Source organism: Ovis aries, chromosome 24, assembly GCF_016772045.2.
Source record: "Ovis aries strain OAR_USU_Benz2616 breed Rambouillet chromosome 24, ARS-UI_Ramb_v3.0, whole genome shotgun sequence".
NCBI lineage: Eukaryota > Metazoa > Chordata > Mammalia > Artiodactyla > Bovidae > Ovis > Ovis aries.
This window is the reverse complement of record NC_056077.1, coordinates 14,755,323-14,775,580: the sequence shown is the minus strand read 5'-3', so window position 1 is coordinate 14,775,580 and position 20,258 is coordinate 14,755,323. Positions and strand designations below refer to the sequence as shown.

Here is a 20,258-nt window from a genome sequence, read left to right as displayed (position 1 = left end):
TCTTCCTGGCTATATAACTGAAATCATAGAACCTCACACTCAGTTTTGGGTACATTATTTCCATGTTTCTTTCTTTCTTCTTCTTCTTCTTTTTTTTTTTTTCATTTCCTTGGAATGCTAGAGCTTATTCGTCATCAATCATCTTCACAACTAGTTCTTGGAATCCTTATGTGCACTGTCCAGTATTAAGCGCCAGTGGGAATAACAGGCATTGAAGAGCAAGAGGCCTCTCCACCATTTGCCGGTGATCTTGGTTATGCCTCTTCGGTCTTTAAACAGTTTCCTGATAACTCAGTAGTAAAGAATCTGCTTGCAATGCAGGAGACCCCGGTTTGATTCATGGGTTGGGAAGATCTGCTGGAGAAGGGAAAGGCTACCCACTCCAGTATTCTGGCCTGGAGAATTCAATGGACTGCATAGTCAATGGGGTCGCAAAGAGTCTGACACGACTGACCTACTTTCACTTCACTCCTTTGCGGAGTAATCATAAGAGAAATCAATGTCAACGCATGTAAAAAGCTTAGAGGAATGTCAGGGGCATTGTTAAGTCCTTAATACAGTGGTTCTCAAGGTATGATCCCCAAGACGACCAGCATCAGCATCATCTAGGAGCCTGTCAGAAATGCAGTTTTCGGATCTCACTCCAGATTTATCCAATCAGAAACTCCAAGGATGGGGTCCAGCCATCTGTTTTAAGAAAATTTCTAGGTGATTCTCACGTACGCTAAAGTTTAATACACGGTAACTATTAACAACTAGTGCTTGAGGTTGCAGAGATGAGCAGAGGACAGATGACGAAGGGTTTAGTAGCCTATTAAGCCCTAGGGTGGAGCAATGTTCGTAGTAACGGTTCCTACCTGCTTCAACTCCAACTTCCCCTTCCTACTTTCTCAGCACCGGCCTAGAGCTCCCGCCTCGCTGATTGGTGCGGTCTCTCTGGACCGTCACCACCCATCCAACCACGGAGATCGTAAATGGAGAGAGGCGGGACTAGGCACGGCTAGAGAGGCGCCTCTATTGGCTACAGACCACGGAGCACAGAGGGACGGAACTGCGCGTGCGCACAGCCGAGGCGCGCCCCAGGCGGCCGTTGAAAAATGGCGACGGTCGCCGAGTTGAAGGCTGGTGAGTGCGACTGGGAGGTCTATCTGGTGAAATGTGTCGGCCTTCAGTTTGTGAAAAGGATGGGACTAAAGGAGGGCCCGCGGAACACTAAAGTCAACCTGTCCCAGGGTCGTTCTGCGGCGTCAGGGCCTGCGGAGCACCCGGCGGGTGTGGCGACTGCAGCTTGGGGCCCTGGGGGTAGGGATGTGGTTGCATGGGGGCTGTTTTTAAGCCGACTTTGAACTGGAGGAGGAGGAGCCCCGCACCTTGGTGAAGTCCTGCACCTTGGGGCTCAGGCTCATCTTTCTGGACCCTGCTGGGGGCGAGGCCTTGGCCCTGGCCTTTCCCTCTGGACTGATGATTGCAGTACTGAAACAACTGGGTGTTCGGCCCAAACGTAAACCATTTCCTTGGGTATCTCCCTGAATCCGTACAACCACCCGCGAGGTGGGTCACCATTTTCCATGGGGAAAAACTGTGGGTAGAAAGATGTCTGGCCTGACCATATTCTCCTGTGTTTTTAAGAAAACTTCCGCAAAGAGTCGAGTCTTTTAAGCTGAGAGCATTTGTATACCGTTAGTTTTGACGCAGATGTCCAGACAAGTAATAGTAATTATGGTTATTAGTGATCGAGCTTCTGTCGGGCACTACCCAGCCCCTGTGTTATCTAACTGATTCTATATATCAACCTTATGCCCATTTCAGAGATTAGGAAATTGAGGCGCTGAGAGGTGAAACAACTCAACCAAAGTAACTTAGCTAGAAAAAGGCAGAGAGGGAGAACTTGGGAGATGCTGCACCAGGTCTGCAGGTCTTAGTTACTGAGTGATACTCAGTATCTGCAATAAGACCAGTTCCAATTTTCGGGAAATTTAGGCTCTAAATCAGTGATTCCTAGAGATTTGTTGGAGAAAACGATTTGAGAATATGATTCAGTAACTTGATATAAATGTATATTTGTGGCCTCAGGCTGGTGAACAGTTATTAAAAAGGCATACCTTTAGGACTTCCCTGGTACAGTGGTTAAGACACACCCGCTCCCCCCAGCCCCACACATATACAGTGCAGCCTGCCCAGTTTCCATCCCTGGTCAGGGAACTAAGATCACACAATGGGGCAGACTCGACATGAATTGGTGTACCCTCTCCCCAGGAAACACACATCACCTGTAATGTTGCATGCTACTTCCAAGGAGTTACAGCTAGTAAAGAACCTGCTGCCAATTCAGGAAAAAGACTCAGATTTGATCCCTGGGTCAGGAAGATCCCCTGGAGGAGGGCATGGCAACCCACTCCAGTGTTCTTGCCTGGAAAATGCCATGGAGAAAGGAGCCTGGCAGGCTATGGTTCATAGGGTTGCAGAGAGTCCAATATGACTGAAGTAACTTAGCACACAGCACACTGTGTTTCCTATTGTTTAATATTTTACAATTTTGGTAAAAGGTTGTATAGTCCATGGGGTAGCAAAGAGTCCCACATGACTGAGCGATTTTCACCACTTTGACTCCGAGGATATAAACCAGGTTAAGAAGCTCTATCTGAAGAAATTGTCATGGTGCAGTGTTTTAATAAACATAATAGAGTGAAGGTCAGGATGGCATGGAGATTAGGGATGTATTACACAGATGTAGGGAGCCCTTGAGGTGTTTTCTGCATTCCTCAGCTCTGAATGTGCCTAGTGTTCAAGAGAAATCTAATGAAATGTTTGCCAATCATTTATATTACTTGGGCTTTCGCCTTTTTAAAGCACTTTGACTTCACATTTTCCTGCCTTACTTGGTTCTGCCTCAGAGACAGAGCTCATGTTAGAGAAGGCAAGTGAGGCAAGAGTTAGTGAACGAGCCCTGAGGTAGTGATGACATGCAAGGTTCCTAACTCCAAATTCTTCTTTTTCTGGTTATTTTTGTTTTTGGCTGCTCTGGGTCTTCACTGCTATGTGCGGGCTTTCTCAAGTTGCAGTGAGTGTGTGTGGGCTACTGTCTAGTTGTGGTGTGCTGGCTTCTCCTTTCGGAGGCTTCTTGTTTCGGAGCATGGACTCTAGAGCAGACTCAATAGTTGTGGCATATGGGCTTAGTTGCCACGTGGCATGTGGAATATTCCTGGACAAGGGATCAAACCTGTGTTTTCCGTGGTGGCAGGCAAACTCTTAACCACTGGACCACCAGGGAAGTCCAGCTTCTTAATTCTCATTTCTCCACTGAATTTGAATCTACGCTGTATACATATACAGAGTAATTGGATGTGTATAGCAGGGAATCTCTGTTTAATTTCCAAAGATGGAATTAGAGAACAGGGGTATAGTAATGATTCCAACATAATAAAGCTGTACCTTCCCTTCCCTTCATGGGCCTGTTATACAGTCTGATTGGGTGATAACTACTTTTAACCTACTTGCAAAAAACGGTTGAGGAGACGATCTAAATGTAAAGAGCAAGGAAGGATAAAGTCTAGTCTAGATTTAGCCCTTTAATCATATGACCCAGATTTTTGTTGTTTATCAAAGCTTAAAAAAAGTTTCATGTCCGTGCCTACATGAATATAGTCCCTGGGCTCCCTTTATGAATTGTCATTATTGTGGTGTACTTATTTATAGCACAGTATATTTATTACACCAGTAGTATACAGCACGGGGTTTCCCTGGTGATTCAGTGGTAAAGAACCCACCTGCCAATGCAGGAGATTCCGGTTCAGTCCCTGGATTAGGAAGATCCTCTGGAGAAGGAAATGGCAAACCACTATAGTATTCTTGCCTGGGGAATCCCATGCATAGAGGAGCCTGGCAGGCCTCAGTCCGTAGAGTTGCAGAGAGTCGGACACGGCTGAGCGACTTGAGTGCAGGTGTACAGCATGTATTATAAAGCCTTTAGGCAGCATTTATTGAGCTCTTACTTTGTTCTAGGCACCCTGGGTGAAATGTGTTGCTTCTCTGGAGTTGTGATTTAGCTGTTAGGGACCACATGGGAAAAAAAGTTTCTAGACAACTGTAAGGGATGATGCCAATTCAGCCCTATCCACGTTATTATTTATAGCTAAAATCTCATTATCATAACTACTCATATTTGTAATAGTGACCCTTGCTCATCAAGATGTTAGATTACATTCAGCATATATATCCCAGATTCCTTAAGATATGGCATTGATAAGGCTACATGTTACATTTCTAGTCAGTCAGTTCAGTCACTCAGTCATGTCTGACTCTTTGCGACCCCATGAATTGCGGCACGTTAGGCCTCCCTGTTCATCACCAACTCCCGGAGTTCACTCAAACTCACGTCCATCGAGTAAGTGATGCCATCCAACCATCTCATCCTCTGTTGTCCCCTTCTCCTCCTGCCCCCAATTCCTCCCAGCATCAGGGTCTTTTCCAATGAGTCAACTCTTCGCATCAGGTGGCCAAAGTATTGGAGTTTCAGCTTTAGCATCAGTCCTTCCAATGAACATCCAGGGTTGATCTCCTTCAGAATGGACTGGTTGGATCTCCTTGCAGTCCAAGGGTGCAGTCCAAGGGTGCAGTCCAAGGTGCAGTCAAGAGTCTTCTCCAGCACCACAGTTCAAAAGCATCGATTCTTCGGCACTCAGCCTTCTTCACAGTCCAACTCTCACATCCATACATGACCACTGGAAAAACTATAACCTTGACTAGATGGACCTTTGTTGGCAAAGTAATGTCTCTGCTTTTTAATGTGCTATCTAGATTGGTCATAACTTTCCTTCCAAAGAGTAAGCGTCTTTTAATTTCATGGCTGCAGTCACCATCTGCAGTGATTTTGGAGCCCAGAAAAAGTCTGACACTGTTTCCCCATCTGTTTGCCATGAAGTGATAGGACCAGATGCCATGATCTTCGTTTTCTGAATGTTGAGCTTTAAGCCAACTTTTTCACTCTCCTCTTTCATCAAGAGGCTCTTTAGTTCCTCTTCACTTTCTACCATAAGGGTGGTATCATCTGCATATCTGAGGTTATTGATATTTCTCCTGGCAATCTTGATTCCAGCTTGTGCTGCTTCCAGCCTAGCATTTCTCATGATGTACTCTGCATATAAGTTAAATAAGCAGGGTGACAATATACAGCCTTGATGGATTCCTTTTCCTATTTGGAACCAGTCTGTTGTTCCATGTCCAGTTCTAACTGTTGCTTCCTGACCTGCAGATAGGTTTCTCAAGAGGCAGGTCAGGTGGTCTGGTATGCCCATCTCTTTCAGAATTTTCCACAGTTTGTTGTAATCCACACAATCAAAGGCTTTGGCATAGTCAATAAAGCAGAAATAGATGTTTTTCTGGAGCTCTTGCCTTTTCCATGATCCAGGGAATGTTGGCAGTTTGCCCTCTGGTTCCTCTGCCTTGTCTAAAACCAGCTTGAACATCTGGAGGTTCACGGTTCACATACTTCTGAAGCCTGGCTTGGAGAATTTTGAGCATTACTTTACTAGCGTGTGAAATGAGTGCAATTGTGCGGTAGTTTGAGCATTCTTTAGCATTGCGTTTCTTTGGGATTAGAATGAAAACTGACCTTTTCCAGTCCTGTGGCCACTGCTGAGTTTTCTGAATTTGCTGGCATATTGAGTGTAGCACTTTCACAGCATCATCTTTCAGGATTTGAAATAGCTCAACTGGAATTCTATCACCTCCACTAGCTTTGATCGTAGTGATGCTTTCTAAGGCCCACTTGACTTCACATTCCAAGATGCCTGGCTCTAAGTGAGTGATCACACCATCGTGATTATCTGGGTCATGAAGCTTTTTTTTGTACAGTTCTTCAGTGTATTCTTGCCACCTCTTCTTAATATGTTCTGCTTCTGTTAGGTCAATACCATTTCTGTCCTTTATTGAGCCCATCTTTGCATGAAATGTTCCCTTGGTATCTGGAATTTTCTTGAAGAGATCGCTAGTCCTTCCCATTCTGTTGTTCTCCTCTATTTCTTTGCATTGATCACTGAGGAAGACTTTCTTCTCTCTCCTTGCTATTCTTTGGAACTCTGCATTTAGATGCTTTTATCTTTTCCTTTTCTCCTTTGCTTTTCACTTCTCTTCTTTTCACAGCTATTGGTAAGGCCTCCTCAGACAGCCATTTTGGTTTATTGCATTTCTTTTTCTTGGGGATGGCCTTGATCCCTGTCTCCTGTACAATGTCACGAACCTCCGTCCATAGTTCATCAGACACTCTATCAGATTTAGTCCTTTAAGTCTATTTCTCACTTCCACTGTATAATCATAAGGGATTTGATTTAGGTCATACCTGAATGGTCTAGTGGTGTTCCCTACTTTCTTCACTTTGAGTCTGAATTTGTTAATAAGGAGTTCATGATCTGAGCCACAGTCAGCTCCCGGTCTTGTTTTTGCTGACTGTATAGAGCTTCTCCATCTTTGGCTGCAAAGAATATAATCAATCTGATTTCGGTGTTGACCATCTGGTGATGTCCATGTGTAGAGTCTTCTCTTATGTTGTTGGAAGAGGGTGTTTGCTATGACCAGTGCATTTTCTTGGCAAAACTCTATTAGCCTTTGCCCTGCTTCATTCCATACTCCAAGGCCAAATTTGCCTGTTACTCCAGGTGTTTCTTGATTTCCTACTTTTACATTCCAGTCCCCTATACTGAAAAGGATATCTTTTTTGGGTGTTAGTTCTAAAAGGTCTTGTAGATCTTCATAAAACCATTCAACTTCAGCTTCTTCAGCGTTGCTGGTTGGGGCATAGACTTGGATTACCATGATATTGAATGGTTTGCCTTGGAAACGAACAGAGATCATTCTGTCGTTTTTGAGATTGCATTCAAGTACTGCATTTCAGACTCTCTTGTTGACCATGATGGCTACTCCATTCTTCTGAGGGATTCCTGCCCACAGTAGTAGATATAATGGTCATCTGAGTTAAATTCACCCATTCCAGTCCATTTTAGTTCGCTGATTCCTAGAATGTCGACGTTCACTCTTGCCACCTCCTGTTTGACCACTTCCAATTTGCCTTGATTCATGGACCTTACATTCCAGGTTCCTATGCAGTATTGCTCCAATTTTAAAATGTTACTTTTTTTTAGATTTATTTATTCATTTTTGGCTGTGCTGTGTCTGTTGCTGCAGGGGCTTTTCTCTAGTTGTGGTGAGAATAGTGCTGCTCTCTAGATGGGGTGCACGGGCTTCTCACTGCGGTGGCCTCTCTTGCAGAAGCACAGGCTCGAGGGCTTGCAGGCTTCAGTACTTTTGGCATGTGGGCACGCTAGTTGTGGCTCATGGGCTCACAGGCTCAGTAGCTGTGGCACATGGGCTTAGTTGCTCTGCAGCATGTGGGATCTTCCTAGATCAGGGATGGAACCCATGTCTCCTGCATTGGCAGACAAATTGTTCACCACTGAGCCACAAGGAAGCCCCAAATCTTACAGTTTTAAGGAGTTAACTCATAGTTATCTTTAAAAACCAAACAAAACTCCAGAACAAAAGCCCATCTCTTTTGTTCAGAATGGGCCATTTCCCAAGGGTTCTGGGTATCGGTTTTATACAAAAGACACAACATAATCCTTCCTTTTTGGAGTGTACTTATTATTTTCAATCGTATACTTTCTAGACCAGAGGTTTTTAGTGACAAATTGAACCTGTCTCTTGGGCTTTCCAGGTGGCTCGGTGGTAGAGAATCCACCTGCAATGCAGGAGATGTGGGTTCCATCCCTGGGTTGGGAAGATCTTCTGGAGAAGGAACTGGCAACCCACTCCAGTATCCTTGCCAGGGAAATTCCATGGACAGAGGAGCCTGGCAGGCTATAGTCCATGGGGTCACAAAAGAGTTGAACACAACTTAGCAAATAAACAACAACAGAACCTGTCTTCAGTGACAACTACTGTTGAAAAGACATGAGACACTGGGAGACAAGTTCAGGTCCTTATAAGCTGAGTATAATTCTTCCCCCCTTTTTCTCTTCAGTAAAGCTTATGTATCAGTCTGTAGCCTCTTACAGTGACTCTATTGGAAGGATAAACTTACATTTGGTTAACTAAATTAAAGTAGTAAATCATTGCAATTTGGGAACTTTTATTTTTTATTGCAAATATGGCTCGTGGTAACTAATGTGATGATTGCTCGGTTTGTCATATTTGATTGAAAGGATGTAATATTAAACATTTTGTTTTAAAGTTTGCCTAAGAATGGCAAAAAGTTATTCTATAACTGAAACATTAATACTTTATATTAAACAGTTTTAAAGGACACTTTGGAAAAAAGAGGAGTGTTAGGGCATTTAAAAGCAAGGATTCGTGCGGAAGTTTTCAGTGCCCTTGATGATGAAAGTGAACCTCGGCCATCGTTGTCTCATGAAAACTTTCTAATTAATGAGCTAATTCGGGAGTATTTGGAATTCAACAAATACAAGTATACAGCGTCGGTCCTCATAGCAGGTAAGAGGTTATTTATTGTTAATCACCTGAGGTGAAGTCTGCCTTTTCCCTTCCCCCACTTCTCAGAAAGTGTTTAGCCTAGAAATCTAATTCTGTTACCAAACGGTGTCAAATGGGACATGACTGGGACATAAAAATCCCATGGGCTCTTTTCATATCACAGCTTGAACAAGTTCTCATGATGTTTATTGGACTCCAGGAGAAAATGACTAAACATTTAACCTAGGAGCATACTTTGAAAATCATAATTTCTGATTCTGAGAATAAAGAGTTATTTACATTTTGCCCTATGTGCTGTCAGTCTTTTTCCTATGTATATGGTTTAAAAATACATACACAGAGACTTACTATCTATTCTTTGTTAAAAAATATAAAACATTGAAGATAAAGCCTCAAAGTATTGCTCCATGTATTGATTAGGCATGTACTCAGATGTGTGTAAAAGTGTTATATTTAAAAAGCACTAGATAATCTATAGACATTTCAAATCACTGTTGTACACCTCACACTAAAATAATATTGCGAATCAACTAAAATTTAAAAAAGAAAGAAAATGATTAGGAAGATAAACTCCAAGCTCATTCTAGTGATGAGCAGGAGAGAAATGGTATTGGGGGAAGGGGGTCACCAATTAAAGCGAAATTTACTCTATCTGTTAAATTTTATTTCTTAAGAAAGCAAAAGAACTAGAAGAATAGGGACAGTAGTCAGGGTCGGTATTGCCCCTAGGCTGGGGGAAATGAGGTTGGGAGGACGATCCAAGCACCCTGCATGTACATTACTTGATTCCCTTTTCCAATGTTTAACATAGGCTTTAAGGCTATTTGGTGCCTTGGAGATATGCCTCATTAAAGAAAAGAGATCATGAAGTAGATTCTGAAACAGAGAATGGATTCCTTATTGTGATGCTGGAACTTTCCATCGGATAGATCTTTTGTTAATATTCTAGGTCTTTTATTTAATGTTAAGCATATACCTTAACCGAATAAAGACTGATGATTTTTATTGGTTTAAGGATCATCAGTGTCGGTATCTTCACTGACACAGCATCTTGTTATAGATGGCTGTATAATATGTTACTACTCAGAAAAGAAGAATGTGAAAATACCATCAGTTAGATGTACTGGACTTGTGCTCACCTAGAATAAAATACAGATACAGTAGTCAAGTTTCTACAGTCTTGACTTTTAAAAAACTGAGATGTACTTAGCATAAAGATACTTTACCATTTTTAGTATGTAGTTCTGTGGCTTTTGCTAAATTCATACAGTTGTGTGGCTACCGCCGTAATCACAATATAGAACATTTCTATCACTTCAGAAAAATTCCCTGTGCCCTTTTGCAGATAACTTCTTTGCCTACTCTCAACTCCTGTCAACCTCTGATCTGTTATTTTGTGTACCTGGTCATTTGCCTTCTCCAGAATGTCGTATGAGTGAAATCATCCAGGATGTAGCATTTTAAATCTGCTTCCTTTCACTCAGCATAACACATTTGAGACTATGCTGTTATTTTCCCCCCCGAATAGCATTCCACTGTATGGCTGTGTTGATTTATCTGTTATCAGTTGATGGACATTCGGGTTGTTTCTAGTTTTTGGCAATTACGAATGCAGCTGCCATAAACACTCACTTTCGAGGATTATCTGAACGTTGTTTTCACTTCTCTTGGGTAAAGAGCTAAGAGTGGCGTTGCTGGGTTGTATATGGTAAGTGTCTGCTTACCTTTGTAGGTGAATGCACCATTTTGTTCTCCTGCCAGCAAAGTTCTCCCAGTTGCCCCGAATCCTTGCCAGCACTTCATACTTAGTGTTCATTTTACTTTTAGATTTATTGCCAACAAATGGGTATCAGTGCTGTCATGCATTTAATTTGTAGGCTTCTTAGAAAATAGGACTTCTCAAGTCTAGTATAGAAACAGTAATTTCCCAACTCAAAATTTGGGGATTTAAAAACTGCATTTATATTAAAGATATGCATTTTAATAAAGTAGGTATTTTGAAAGTCATAAAATCACGGTTGCATCTGTCTTGGTGTGCGCCATCATCATTCTTCTAAAATCTGAAAAATGTGTATACCTCATAAGTGTGGTTTTTATCAAAATCCTATTTACTTTTTATATTAATAAAGCCTCAGTGTTTTGTGATTTTCCCCCCAGAATCTGGTCAACCTGTAGTTCCACTGGACAGACAGTTTCTCATCCATGAACTAAATGCATTTGAAGACTCAAAGAATAATACAATGTAAGAAGTTTTTTTTAAAAAAATAAGTTTTCAGATATTATTGTATTGGGGTCATAATTGTATAGTGGTAGTTTTATTTCATTTTAATTCATCAGCTACTTATTTGGGTCCAGTGTGTGTCTGGCACTGTGCCGCATCCAAGGTGTGTGGCAGTAAGTGCTAAGATGCCTGTGGTTTCAGAGGACGACGTGCCCCTGCTTCATTCTCAGGGTCAGGTCTCTTGGCTTCTTGATCCATCCTTTTGTTTTTCATCTGAGGCTTTGCTCTGTCGATTGTTTTCTGCCTCATATTTAGTCTTCCTCCTCCGCTCCCTTTATTTCAGCTTAGGAGTGTACTCAATTCTCCCCATTCCCCAGAAAACCTATTTTTACCCCTGAAGTTAGTGAAAATCAACCCTTCATTTTCATTTTCTTACTTACATTTTTTTGCCTTCTCTACATTTTAAATTTTCTCCTCATCATTTATACTGAAATGTTTTGCCTTCTCTGCATTTGGAGTTCTCTCCTCATCATTTATACTGAAACTATGCTCTTGAAAAAGAGTGACCACTGTCTATCGTTTCTTAGTTCTTTTTCTACTTTAATGTTTCATAAACTTTTTCTAGAGGATCCCTGAATGGCAGAAAAAATTATACCTAGGAAACCTGGAGCATAACTCAAAGTAGCCTTCCCCTAGTAAGAAATTTCTTTGAAATCTTATGTTTCTCATTCTAAAAGTTTATTGAATGTTTTCATTCTACTTCATGATGTAATTGTTTTGCCATAAAAACGTTCAAAATGACATGCCAATTAAGTTGAACTCTCCCTCCAATCTTTGTGTAAAGTAAATGTTCTGGGATCATAGGCTTCCTTTAACCTCTGCTTTGTATCAAGCCCCCAGCACTGAGAGTGGGAATATACCTATTTCCAATTTGAGAAGCTCAGTTTTACTTGAATTTCTGTAGTGTTTTGTGGTATTAACAGCTCTTCCATAAAACACTTCTTGTCACTTGTCTTTTATGACCCTTTACTGTCTTGATTTTTTCTATCTCCCTAGTGGTCATCTCAGTTTCTTCACTGACTCCTTTAGGAAGGTTCCTTTAAATTGTGGGCTCTCCCCCAAGATTTGTCCTTAACTTTCTTCTTGCCCCTTGCCCCCTTTTCTTTCTAAGTATTCTTGAGTCCTTAGTGATGCCGCCACACTGGTGCCTGTGCCTTAAATCTGACAGATCTCATGAATTGCGGGCACACGTTTCTGCTGGTATCTCAAACTCGGTGTGTCTAAAAGCAAGTCCATTATTTTCATCTCCTCAAACCACCCCACTGTAGCTTCCTCATAGAGACATTCAGGTCCTCATCTCAGAGCTCACATGTGCTTCTGGCTCCTTCTCATTTCTCCACCAGTCACTTTGTGAGTTTCATCAATTCTGCTGTGCAGTTGTGTCTGTCTGTCCTTATGCCCTACATCGTGCATTTCAGGAGGCCTCTTTCCCATTTCTCCCCAGTCATGTTCTTTTCTGACTCATGTGTCATGCTTCCAACAGCTTGCTTTCTGAAGGACACTTATTGCTTTATTTAAAGCATTTCCACTGAAAAGATTTTAGAAAGTAATAAAGTCCATATACCATTAGGTGTGGGTGCCAGTGGAAGTCTGAAGTAGCACTCAACGTTCACATTAATATTTTTCAGTGAAAGTTAAAAATTTTCACAATATGTAGGGTAAAGTATTTAGCAACCTTATATTCAGTTCAGTTCAGTTCAGTTGCTCATGTCCATTGAGTCGGTTATGCCATCCAACCATCTCATCCTCTGTCGTCCCCTTCTCCTCCTGCCCCCGATCCCTCCCAGCATCAGAGTCTTTTCCAGTGAGTCAACTCTTCGCATGAGGTGGCCAAAGTATTGGAGTTTCAGCTTTAGCATCAGTCCTTCCAATGAACACCCAGGACTGATCTCCTTTAGAATGGACTGGTTGGATATTAGGTCAAGCCATAACACCAAGTGAGTTTGTGCCAAATTTATGAAGAAAATTAGTTTTTAGAGTTTCTGTTTTTCAAAATTGCAAATAAGGCATTGTGAAGCTGTACTTTAAAAACAATTATCACTGTTTTTAACTCAGGATTTTTTAAAAAAGAAACCTGATATTGATGAAGTTGCAGGTTAAATGAGCTGGTTATATGTTTGCTCATAACATTTAAAAATATCTAAAGCTTAAAAATTTTAAATCTTAAATAGATTTTATTGTAAATTTGGCAAATATAATTTTTTTTTTAATTTAAAAATCTCCTTTCATCAGTTAACATTTGGGGAAACAATGGTTTAAAGTTGACCAAGAGACCTATATTATATTCCTGGATACTGCTTTTATAAGAGCTGAGGCATCTTATTAAATAGAGAAACCCATTCTCTTGGTTTCCTTGTGGAATGGAAACATTGCTTTTGTGTGCCATTAGTTATTTGTTGCTGTATAACTGATTACCCCAGAATTTGGTGGTTTAAAATAGCCCACATTTATTATCTGTGGTGAGGAATCTGGGAGTGACTTCTGTGGCCTGGCTTAGCCTCAGTTGTGAGGTTGCAGTTAAGATGTTGGCCGGTGGGGGTGGCAGGCCAGTCATCTCAAGTCCTGGCTGGGGCTAGAGGGTCCATCTCCATGTGGCTCACTCACATGGCTGCTTGTCGGAGGCCTCAGTTCTTCGTTACACGTGCCTTTCCATAGGACGGCTTGAGCGGTAGCTGACTTCCCCAGAGTGTCCGAGGGAGAAGGCAGGGAGGGCGCCACGATGCTGTTGATGGCCCAGCCTCTGACGCTGCAAGCGCTGTCACTCAGTGCCTGCCTTAGCTCCTGAAAACGTGAGTTCAGCTCACACTCAGGAGACTCTACCTTTTGAAGGGAAGGGATATCATACTTTAAATTATCACACTTGTTAGTAAGTAGATAAAAAATCTCCAAAAGTCCATTAAATTGATGTTTTCAAACTGTGAGCCTGGAAACAAGAGAAACCTCTCTTTATTGTCATCAGAGCAGCTTCCATTGGTGCAGGGGCAGCAGGCAGCATATGCTAAGGGAAAAAATATGGGACTTGGGGTTCAAGTGTCAACTTTGCTTACTATCCAAGCAGCCCTTTCGCAAATCCTCTGTGAGGTGTGGTCTTCTCATTTATAAATTGGAGATGATGATTATGACACCATAAGATGAGGATAAAATAAGAGGAAAGAATGTTTTGTAAACTGTAGTTTTTAAAATTTTAGTTCTTACCTGACACCTATATGGCTTACGTTTATATACCATTTAATACATGCCAGGCACAGTTCTAAACACTTGACATTTATTGACACATTCGGTCCATGACTGCCCTATGAGTTAGAGACTATACTTACCCTCATTTATAGAGGAAGAAACATTTATGAGGCTGGGGATATTAAAAATCTTGCTGACTCTTGTCAAGTGGCAGGGCCAGGATTTGAACTCACACAAGAATTTATGAATCCAATAAGTGTGTATTATATCAGACAGTGTTAGGTCATGGGAAATCTTATACTGGACTTGGAGTTAAAAGAGAAAAAAAAAGTTGATTCCTGTGCATTGATTGAATTTGTATTTCAGTTTAGATGAGGTTTAACTTGTTAACATGTTTCCTGTGAATTTTAAAATTGTAGAGTCAAATTGTCAGGGAAGGCAGTGGCACCCCACCCCAGTACTCTTGCCCGGAAAATCCCATGGATGGAGGAGGCTGGTGGGCTGCAGACGATGGGGTCACTAAGAGGTGGACATGACTGAGCGACTTCCCTTTAACTTTTTACTTTCATGCATTGGAGAAGGAAATGGCAACCCACTCCAGTATTCTTGCCTGGAGAGTCCCAGAGATGTGGGAGCCTGGTGGGCTGCCATCTATGGGGTCGCACAGAGTCGGACACGACTGAAGCGACTTAGCAGCAGCAGAGTCAAATTGTACACTTAAATTTCAAAAAGCATGAATAGTTTGTAGTTTGGGTAATAACCATGCAACTCTTTTAAGTCTAGTGAATTATTTGGCTATTTTGGTGTCAGAGACTACTTTTTACAGAAGAGATATTTTAAAGTTTTTCCTGTTTATGCACATTTAATTAATTTTTATTTTCTTTCTGCTATAGACCTCTTTTATATGGGATTTTAGCTCATTTCTTGCATGGAACTAAGGATGACAACAAAAATACATTTCTGAAAGGGTCTTCACTCCAGCCTCTGAACCCAAATCTTGGCAGACCACCTAGTGGAAGAAAGCAAATGGGTATGAATTTTCTGGGACTTATCACTCGGCTTTTAGCAAGTATATTTCCTTCTTATCTATTTTTATCTTTGAGGTAGTTTTTCCTAAGATTTTGAGTCATAATTTAATTCTATTTATATCTAATATAGTTAGCCTGTATTATTAATCATCAAAAAAAAAAACAAAATGGTTTTTGGAAAGACAATCTTGTGAGGAGCAGAGAAGACTAGACAGAATTCTTAGATATAATTTCTGTAAAGAAGTATTGAAAAACTTGATTTTCCCATAGATTTGTACTCTTTGGAGCAGCTTAGATCCTGAGCATGCTGAAGAAAGAGCTTTTTATCAAGTTATCTATTTTTTTCCCTCTCAGACTGAGAAAAGTCAAGATTGCTGAAAACAGAGCAGTCACAGGTTTATGTGTTGTCCTTTGCATTTTCAGAATTCTTTTTTAGCGGGGAGTGGGGTGAATATTCTTTGTGGTAATGTTGTAATTACAAATAAATTCTTAGGAGAATGGCTCATATTTCTTTCAAGAATAGTCACTCCAATGAACTTTCAGTTGTTTTGATTTTATCAAAACACTAAAACCTCAATTTGGTTATCTAAATTGAATAGCTTATCGCTCAGTATTTCCAACTATGGTACAGCTGATCTCTCTTTTTAAGGACAGTCATAGGAGAAGGAAATGGCGACCCACTCCAGTACTCTTGCCTGGAGAATTCCATGGATAGAGGAACCTGGTGGGCTGCTGTCTGTGGGGTCACACAGAGTTGGACACGACTGAAGCGACTTAGCAGCAGCAGCAGCATAGGTGGGGCCCAGGCAGCTGATTATCAGAACAAATATAAATCTTGACTGTTGAAATAAACTTTTAAGAAACATCTAAGTGCAAACTGTCTTTTGTAGTTTTCCTAAATTGCCATGAGCAGTGTTGATCATGTTAAATGTTTGCCACGTCTCTTAAGATCTGAAGGCGAAGTGGTCTCTTGGAGGTTAGTTCTGCCTTTACTAGGAGTTATCCTTCTGTTTATCTTAGAATTCTGAGTCGATGGGATGTTGGAAAGGAAATCCTTCCCATCACTTATTTTACAGTTGAGAAAACCAAGACTAAGAGGCCCATGCCTGTAGCTGGTCATTTTTAGCAGAATCAGCACCCTTGATTGCCATTCCTGTGCACTTTTCCACTTAAAGAATATGAGAAGTTTTCCTAGTTACTTTTTCAAGTATTGGTAAGGAACTGCCATTATTGCCCACTATTTGGCAAGAACTTAAAAGCAAAACCAAACACCTGGTACAAGAGTAACTCTCTAAACATCAATGATATAATGTAGAATTCCCGCAAACCTCATCTCCATACCTCTCCCTAACACCTCAATTCCCCTCCCCTTCACAGAAGGTAGCGCTGTTAGCAGCTTGGTGGGTATCTTCAGGAGTCATTTCTGTTTAAAGTTATAAGCACTGTTTCTGTACATATGATCCTACACTTTGTTTTTTCACGTGTATTATCAATTTATGTAAATCTGCTTCTACCTCATTCTTAATTTCCTGTATAGTCTATAGTATTCCGTGGAACTACTACTAATCACTCTTTGCTAATGTACTTTTGTATGTTTTAAATTTTTTGGTTTTACAGTATTGCAGGGTAGTGTTAATATTTCTCTTATGTGCATACCTTGAAGTAGAATTGGTTCAAAATTTTGCATATTAAAAAATGTAGTAGATACTAATTCCCCTCCAAAAAGGCTTTACCATTTTATGTTTACGAAGAATATATGATAATACTAGTTTCTGTATTTGATTGTCACCGTGGATAGCGTATGCATCAACACTGCTAGCACAGCAGGCCTGTGACGTTGGTGTTTTTAGTTGTAGTGGGAGGGGAGCAGGAATGGGAGAGTGCTGGAGGGGATGCGAGAGTCCTTGGGTTACCTTGGCTCCTCTCTGTAGAAAATGCCAGACATCACATAGAGTTGAGGTCAGCAAAGCTTTGGACCTCTGTTCTGTGGAAGGCTCAGAAAGGAGGCTGCATGCACTAATGAGAGAACAGTGGTGTTGCAGATTATTTTTCTTGATTATCAAAAGTGTTCTTGGCACAGAAAACAGGGACCGCGAAGAACTGTTAACCCCAAATTGCATAAGGTTTCTGTAACACATTTAAACATCCTATTTACTTTCTCAACTCAGACTTACTCTGTGAAGGATATGTTTTATTTGATAACATTGAGAAAGTTACAAAGATATTAAAATTATTCTTCAGATTATATACCCTCTATAAACATAAACTCAATCCAGGTGAAACATAAAACGCTAAAATTAAACTCTCTTTTACTTGAAAATAAGTCCAAAGCATGCCATCATGAAAGCAGTTTTTTTTAAGATTACTTTGTGTGTTTTTGGCTGTGCTGGGTCTTCACTGCCGCTCCTGGGCTTTCTCCACTTGGAGCAGTAGGGGCTGCTCTTGGCTGGGGGTATGCAGGCTGGTCACTGCGGTGGCTTCTCTTGTTGTGAGCATAGGTTCTCGGTGTGCCGCTTCAGTAGTTGAGGCACATGGGCTTAGTTTCCCCACAACTAAACAATTGCCCTCTTGTTTTCGGCTAAAGACTATTTCCTGCAATTTCATGGATGGTTTTCTGAACTTGGTAGGAAGTTTTCTTCTTGCCACAAGAGGGTGCTGCTGGGAGGATTTCTATTTGAAGAAGTTTTTGTTTTTGTTTTTTTTTCTTTTTAGTTGAACTTTGGCATCCCTCAAAATGCTAATTGAAAATGCAGTCCTTTATTGTGAATTCCAATCCTTACATACAGTGTAAGTTTGTAAGCACTTACCTATGAATTTACTTCAGGGTGTACTCTTTTCACTTAAAAAAATTGAATGATAAGCCCCTGCTGCTGCTGCTGCTGCTAAGTCGCTTTAGTCGTTTCCGACTCTGTGCGACCCCATAGATGGCAGCCCATTAGGCTCCCCTGTCCCTGGGATTCTCCAGGCAAGAACACTGGAGTGGGTTGCCGTTTCCTTCTCCAATGCATGAAAGTGAAAAGTGAAAGTGAAGTCGCTCAGTCGTGTCCGATCTGTGCGACCCCATGGACTGCAGCCTACCAGGCTCCTCCACCCATGGGATTTCCCAGGCAAGAGTACTGGAGTGGGGTGCCATTTACTAAACATTTCCGATTTCTTCAATAGTGTTAAAAAAAAAATCCAACATATTTTTTCATTGTCCTAAGCCATCTAAAGACCTTGTATGCTATAAATTTGTAATATCCTAAAATATGCTTAGGTAGGTCTGCCTGCTGCCCCTTTTGCCTTGGGATGAGCACTGACCTTCGCTTGTATTCTTGCAGAAGAACCCCTGCGGCAGGAGCAGGGGAGGGGGAGCAACGCTGAAAGCCTGCACACTTCACCCTCGGTACAGAGATGACACTTCCAACTGGGGCTTCTTTGATCTTAAACTTGCATGTATTAAATAACTTATTTATTCTCCCAATGTCATCAGAATTCATCACTAGTATTGTACTCTGTAAAAATGTGAAGTTTCTGCAAAACCTTTAGCCCCTCATGTTTTACTGCATTGTGAATAAAAGCTAACTCTGTCATCTAGTTTACCAGATTTGACTTGAAAGAAAATGTGTGGTTTTTAGGATGATTTTAAAGGTCTCTAAATCTGGGAGAAACGAAAGGGTTTTTTTGGTACCCCGAATCTTTCTGGCCATATGCTCTGGTCTGTTTTTGGTTGTGCTTCACAGCTCGTGGAGTCTTAGTTCCCTGACCAGGGACTGAACCTGGGCCCTGGCACTGAAAGTGCTCAGTCCTAACTGCTGTACCTCCAGGGAATTCCCTGTTCTGTTCTTTACCATGGCACATTAATTAAATTTCTTTTGGGCTGGAATAATGTAGATTTACAGGAAAATTCATTCATTTAAAACACACACACACACATTTAAAAGAACAATTAAGCCAGAAAAAACTAATTCCTATAAAGTTTGATTGGGGCGGGGGCGGATGAGAAACCAGCTATTTTTCAGATAACTATTTATAATTAGGTTTAAATATCTGAATTGCTATCTATATTTGAACTTTAAAACTTGGTAACAACGTACTTTTTATTTTCTTAAACAATTTTGGCTTCTCCTAGAAGATTTAATTAAAAGATGGGGGTGGGGGATAATTCTTTTAATTTTGCTGTAAGTAAAACAAAGAGTTTGTTACTTGAAGAATGTGGAATAAGCATGAAGAGACAGGCTTTAGGAGAAATACCAGAAAGTACCTTTTAAAAGATGGCATTGTTTACCTTCCTTGTGGCCCTCAGTTGTGCAGTTACCAGATGAGCTATGAAAGGGACAGCCCTCACTTGTGTGGGCTCTGAAAGCCTTCTTAAATGTCATGCTCTATTCCTGGGATAGAAAAGTAGTAACATTTCTTATAGTGCCATCTCTAAAACGCTTTGATACTTGTTGATATTTTTATAATGTGGAGTCTTCAGGCTGGCTTCACTGAAGCAACAAATGAGTGTAGTAGACAGAGCCTGATTGGCACACGATACAAGGTATATTCAGAACAAAACTGCATGGGCACCTATACACTGACATTTAGCTTAAACATTTTCCATCGGGAAGGTGATAAGGAAGGACTGTAGCTGGCAAAACTGGCATTCTTTTCGGGTTGTTGAGTCTGTGCTGCTTTTGGAAACTTTATTTCTGAACCTTTATTTCTGGTGCTAGTCAAGTTTTCAGTATAAGGAGTTCAATCCTTACAGATTAACCAAGAAGTTTTATCTGAATACTGAAAACTGAAAGAAATCCCCTTAAATCATACTTTACAAGTCAGAAGATTTTTGAGAGGTCCTGTTGGTGGGCTAAAATTACATATACCGATGTAGAAGTATTATAAAGGGCTCATTTCCATTTTTTAAATGAAATCTACAGTATCTGATTACAATGATGAATTCCACTGTATTGTATAGGGGGATATAACTATCTGAATTCTTCTCAGAGGATTTGGTTTACACCCAGGAATGTTGGCAGTGGACACTGTTTACCTCAGGAATTGCAATCATGCAGGACTAGATTAAGAAAAAGTGCTGGAGTTTGTCATTTTGGATACAATATAAAATTATCAAAATAGAAGCTAAACAGAATTGTCACATGTAGTCCATACTGTGTCTGTATGCATTATTCTGTAACTTGTTTGTACCTAGGCAACTTTTATACTTTCAGTGTACCATTTAATAAAAAAAATAAATAAGCAGCATGCAAAAGGTGTTCCTGTGACTCTTCTGTCATCAAGAGATGTCCACCAGAACCAGAAGAAGG

At 40.9% G+C, this 20,258-nt stretch overlaps 1 protein-coding gene across 11 annotated transcripts; it reads left to right on the top strand.

Annotated features, from left to right (window-relative positions):
- Nucleotides 1-1,061: 1,061 nt before the first annotated feature.
- On the top strand, nucleotides 1,062-20,203 carry CEP20 (centrosomal protein 20). Of its 11 annotated transcripts, XM_060406276.1 has the most exons (8): nucleotides 1,062-1,125; nucleotides 8,287-8,484; nucleotides 10,642-10,726; nucleotides 12,553-12,702; nucleotides 14,836-14,972; nucleotides 15,625-15,765; nucleotides 17,683-17,757; nucleotides 18,291-18,339. In XM_060406276.1, the coding sequence occupies exons 1-7, from the start codon at nucleotides 1,098-1,100 to the stop codon at nucleotides 17,709-17,711; spliced, it is 768 nt and encodes a 255-aa protein (XP_060262259.1). In that variant the 5' UTR covers nucleotides 1,062-1,097; the 3' UTR covers nucleotides 17,712-17,757; nucleotides 18,291-18,339. The 11 variants fall into 11 exon arrangements, with proteins under 11 accessions (XP_060262259.1, XP_060262258.1, XP_042096631.1 ...); XM_060406275.1 differs by lacking the exon at nucleotides 17,683-17,757 and having other exon boundaries at nucleotides 18,291-20,203; XM_042240697.2 differs by lacking the exon at nucleotides 15,625-15,765.
- The last annotated feature ends 55 nt before the right edge of the window (nucleotides 20,204-20,258 follow it).